At 51.3% G+C, this 5,000-nt stretch overlaps 1 protein-coding gene across 1 annotated transcript in view; it reads left to right on the top strand.

The window, feature by feature from the left end:
- Window positions 1-5,000, top strand: part of atp2b3b (ATPase plasma membrane Ca2+ transporting 3b) — a 36,324-nt gene that overhangs the window by 23,570 nt on the left and 7,754 nt on the right. The window contains 2 exon segments of the mRNA XM_029157452.2: window positions 516-623; window positions 822-1,004. Coding sequence (XP_029013285.1) covers window positions 516-623; window positions 822-1,004 — 291 coding nt within the window.

A 5,000-nucleotide genomic window follows, 5' to 3' on the forward strand; every position in this document is an offset into this window, starting at 1 on the left:
GATATTCAGCAAGAAAGTCCAGAAGTGTATTTCCTGCCTTTGAATAATTTGGGAGTTGAGACGCTCATTATGTTTCTCGTGCTTCTCGTTGGGGGAGATCACATATTAATGACTTCCTCTACCTTCACCCCACACGTGCAGGAAATACTGTGCACCCGTTCAGGTGGGGACATAGTCTTTACATTCCTTCCTTTCACCTGGCAGCACAGGACGGGGAATCGTAGCAGCATTCACACGCACGTCCTCCTCAAATCAGAGCCGCAAGAAGTCAGTGGAAAATCTGTCACGCCGCTCCTCAACACGTTCACGCCTGGCACCGCACACAAGTGCAACACGGGCTCATGCCTGGAATCGTAATTCATTTATGATGCGGCATGAATAAGTGAACGCGGCCCTGCGCCTCCCACTGCTTGATGTTCTGCCGATCTGAGAGGCGCCGCCCGCTCCTGCCGGTGCCGGTGCCGGTGCCGGCGCCTGCGCCCATAACCACAGCCTCCCCTGTGTTTCTGCTGCAGATCGTGATTGTGCAGTGGGGAGGGAAGCCCTTCAGCTGTGCCCCTCTCAACATGGAGCAGTGGCTCTGGTGTCTGTTCGTGGGAGTTGGAGAGCTGCTCTGGGGGCAGGTAAGCAGCTCTTCAGCCTGCTGAGTCAAGCCACGCTGAGCGAGTGTAGGCCGGGTGGGATGATTTACCCACGTTCCCCTGAGGCGAGGCTGAGGAAACGGTTTCGCGTCAGCTTGGGCATCACCCGATCCGTCCTGCGCAGCTGTGTGCGATGTGTGCGCTCGAGCCGGGTTGAAACGTGCCGGTCCTTCGCTGCAGGTGATCGCCACGGTGCCTACGGAGCGGCTGCCGTGCCTAAAGGAGGCGGGCCTGGGCCTGGAGCCCGGCGAGGAGGAGGGCGAGGAGCTGGCGGAGGACGAGGAGGAGATCGACTGCGCCGAGAGGGAGCTGCGCCGCGGGCAGATCCTGTGGTTCAGAGGCCTGAACCGCATCCAGACCCAGGTACTGCCGGACCGGACCTCTGACCAAAAGGGTTTCACTGGAACACACAGTCACACGAGCAGCAGAAACGAGACCCACAGCATCTCAATCAGAAGCTTCATATCATGACACGCATGCAGTTTGTTTCAGGTAACAAAAGACAGAAGTGAAATTGAATTTGAATTGTATTATTTAAAGTTAGCACCACTGCTCTGAGTTAAGATGCTAATTGTTTGCCTAAATAAACTGCAGGTGTCATGACCTTTATGGCCTAACATGAGACTTTTGGAAAGAAAGAAAAGCTCCATTGATCCTCTACGACATCAGCTACGCTAAAAACGCTGCATCTAAATTGTTCTTACTCTTCAAAAGTCAGTCTCTCTCATCCTGTGTGTGCTGTTCTTCTGACCCGTGCCAAACATATGACCCACGTCTCTTCTCTCCAACACAGCCGGCCTCATGAGTCCGCCCTTCCCCGGCCTCTATTTTAGACGCTCGCAAACATCGTGAGCGAGGATGAAGCCTGTGATTTGCGTGCGTGCGTGCGTGCGAGTGTCGGAGCAGCTGTGTGAGCGTCGGCCCGTTGCGCTCGGGGGTGATGTTCTGTGGGCGGAACTTACCTGATGGCTGCTTTATGAGAGAAGGGGCATTAAGGCAGCGGAGAGAGAGAGAGAGAGAGGGAGAGAGACGGCCGGACTCTCTGCTTAAGTGCCTGTCTTTGCGTAAAGTGCCCGGTTTTTCATTAAGAGGGTTTGGTCTGAGTGTGCACGATCACACAGCCTCATACATCGATTACGGTTCACACTGATGCCTGTGAGGGTACTAAATCCGCGTGTGCCGTGGCGGAGGATGTGCACGCGTGCACGCACGCGCACGTGCACGCGCACGCTCAGACCGGCCTTCCCTGCTCTCACTGAGTGCTGCTGTTTTGTCTCTGTCCTGCAGATGGAGGTAGTGAGCACGTTCAAGCGAAGCGGTTCGTTTCAGGGAGCGGTGAGACGGCGCTCCTCCGTGCTCAGTCAGCTCCACGACGTAAACACTATCTCTACCCCCTCTCACGTAGCTCTCTCCACCGCAACAGCCAATACCAGCCCTGCCCCCGGGAGTGAGTCCGCCGAACGCATGTACACACATACACACGCACCCGCACACGCACTCACTTTCTCTCTCATTCATAGACAAGAACACACTCTGCAAACTGCACGGCACGTGGACTGCAGTACTTTGACTCTATGGTTGTGTCCCCTCCGGCCCGCTCGCCGCTCGTGTGTGTGCAATGTCTCTCCTATTCTTTTCTCTTGCCCCCCCACCCACCCCCTCCCACTCGAAACAGCACCCAGTCCTGAGCGGCTGTGTACGTCTGGCCTGGCCTGGTCCAAAGTCCAGGTCCAGCCCAGAGTCTGTTTTGTCGTTGAGTGTTGGTCGGTGCAGGAGGTGTCTCACTTCCCTCTCCGTCTGAGGTGCCCTGACATAAATGGAGCAGCCTTGTTTACAACGGACTCGAGTGACTCACGTTCAAAAGGCAGAAAAAAAATTGGGGAAAAAACCGACTGATGTCCTCGTACGAGGCAAAGACGCATGGTGAAGTTCAGGGAGCGAAGGTCGACGCCTCCTGCACCTCGTGCTACTTCCTGTCTTGTGAATGAGGTCAAGCGTGGTTACTGTGGTTGACCCCTGCTCCGACGCCACGGAGTGCTGTCATTTGACGACACAGCAGCGATCCCGTAACTCGTGTTATACTGTGCAGATTCCACTGCCACGTGATTCACGCTCATCACAGAATGACTTTCATGCGGCTTCTCCAAACTGTAAACCTTCGAGTATAAAAGCCCCTTAACAACACGCTGCCGTTTCCACGACTACCGCGAAAAGAACTTCTCTATTGTTTTCTTTCTCTCTTCTCCTCCTCTCACTATTGTTCAGTGATGCAATTGTTGTCAACTGGTTATTTCTGTAACAGTATTTCCAGCTCCAACGTCACCTCCAAAGTTTGGCCCCTTTGATGTCTCCGAAAAAAACTTCTGCTTTTCTTTCTGTCCAGTCTGTTTTTCTCTCTCCATCACAGTTTTCTCCTCCTCTTTCTCTTATACTTACGAGATATTACAGGTTCCCTGTTTGCAGAAATATTCTGTGAAATGTTTCATAACTGTTCTTCATAAGTAGAGTTGTTGTTTTTTGTAGAGGTATTTAGATTTTACCGGATCTAAATACAGGCTCCTGTGTAGCGTACCGATAAGATTCCTTTGTTAGATTTCTCCTCATATCCTTTGTTTCCTGGTTTGTAACCTTACTTTCGGCCCCTTTACTCGCCCTCCCATCTTCTAGAGTAGCATCCACCCCTCATGTCTTTCGTTTTCGTTTTCCTTGGATGTCAGTTCTGTGTGTGCCTGTTCGCTGGTGTGTTTCCACGCGTGTGCATTGCTGACATGCCTGCGAGCCGCAGTTCGACTCCCGTGCCGGGCGCGTGCACGTGGGCTCGCGTGCCTGTGTGTGAGTGCGCGTGCATGCGTGTGGTTGTGCCCGTCTCTCCATTTGATCGCCCTCTCAGTTGCTTCTCCTCCCCTCCCTCGCGCCCTTCACCCCATCCCTCCCTCCTTCCATTCCACGCTGCCTTCCTCTCCACGTTGCTCCATCACCCGTAGGTGTAGATGCAGCGAGGCCGCTGGCGGGATTATCCCACGCAGACCGTAGGAGAAACTTGGGAAACATCCTTATGATTTTATCTATATGTATGAACAGTATTAAAATGTATACCTGCATTATTCAGAGGTAGAAAGGTTTTCAAGGGCCATTTCTTGCTTTTTCAACTCAATTGAAAGAGCCGCTTGTGTCAAAACCTGTTTCTCAGCTTTGCCTTTCTTCCTGTGGTTCGGTTCCTGATGAGGAACCAAACCGATGTGAACAACAGAGGAAACAGGAGGAATGTGAAGAAGCAAGCCTTGTGTTTAACAAAGCTCGGGTTGGATCCTCTGGGCTGCTCCGTGTTGTGCGGAGGCAGCCTGATGCTGGATCAGATGCACATTTACCTCCTTAACCTTAGATTTCTGCTCATGATTTACATAAAAACATCGTTTGTTTTTTAGTGTCACGTTTGTAGCTACCAAATAAGTGTTCCAGGCTTAATCAGGCTTGGATATTGCCTGGTAATATTGTAGTTTTATGTCAGTTGTCATAGGATTTAGTATTAAATACATGGACCAGCTTAACAAAATGATTCAACCAGCATTACAATTTAACATTGAACTTGAGAGGTTAACCAGCCCTGCATCACATGGCCTTTATCGAGGTCCACTGGTCAGTTAAGTTTGCTGTTTTAGTCCTTTTCATCCATTTCTTATTGGAAGTAGGTGGTGTTGTTTTTTTTATTTTTTTATTTTAGAGGCTCGGTCGACTAGCTTCTCATGATTACCAAGGTTTGAAGGAGAGAAACGAACAAACGGCTGCCTGCGAGCCCCCCCCCCCCTTCTCCTCCACGGCTAGCTTCAGGGTCATCACTGTACTCCATTACCCACAATTCTCCTGTCAGATCCGACCCCCAGGCTTGGCATCGCGCCCTGTGCGCAAGGTCTGACGTCAGCTCCATTGCCTCCCTGGCTTTGATGCCTTTGCAGAGAAAATCACTTGGTATGAAATGAGTCTGGGGCCGTCCGAGAGACGTACCCAAAACACGAAGCGGAGGCTTTCATCCACCTGAGCTGTGCTGAACCTTAGCGATCCAATCTATGGATCCAGTTTGTTTTCATTTCAGACTGAGCCAATGTCACCTACCTTTAATTATGGTAAAGCGAAGAATGTGAGAGTTTAATTTGGGCAGGGAAGATAAGCATAAGATGTTTAGGGCAAATCTTAAATCCATCCTCAGCTCCTCAAGTCTTTGCTGGAGTTCTTTCAAGTTAAAAACAGATTTTTTTCCCCCCCTCGGGTTTCGGTCCTTGAGCGAGAGGCGGGCGAAGGAGGCGTGAGGAGATTATGCACTGAGTTGAGGAAGGCTTGCTGAGGCATGGCTATGGATTAGAG

The sequence above is a fragment of the Betta splendens genome, chromosome 7 (genome assembly GCF_900634795.4).
Source record: "Betta splendens chromosome 7, fBetSpl5.4, whole genome shotgun sequence".
In the NCBI taxonomy this organism is placed as follows: domain Eukaryota; kingdom Metazoa; phylum Chordata; class Actinopteri; order Anabantiformes; family Osphronemidae; genus Betta; species Betta splendens.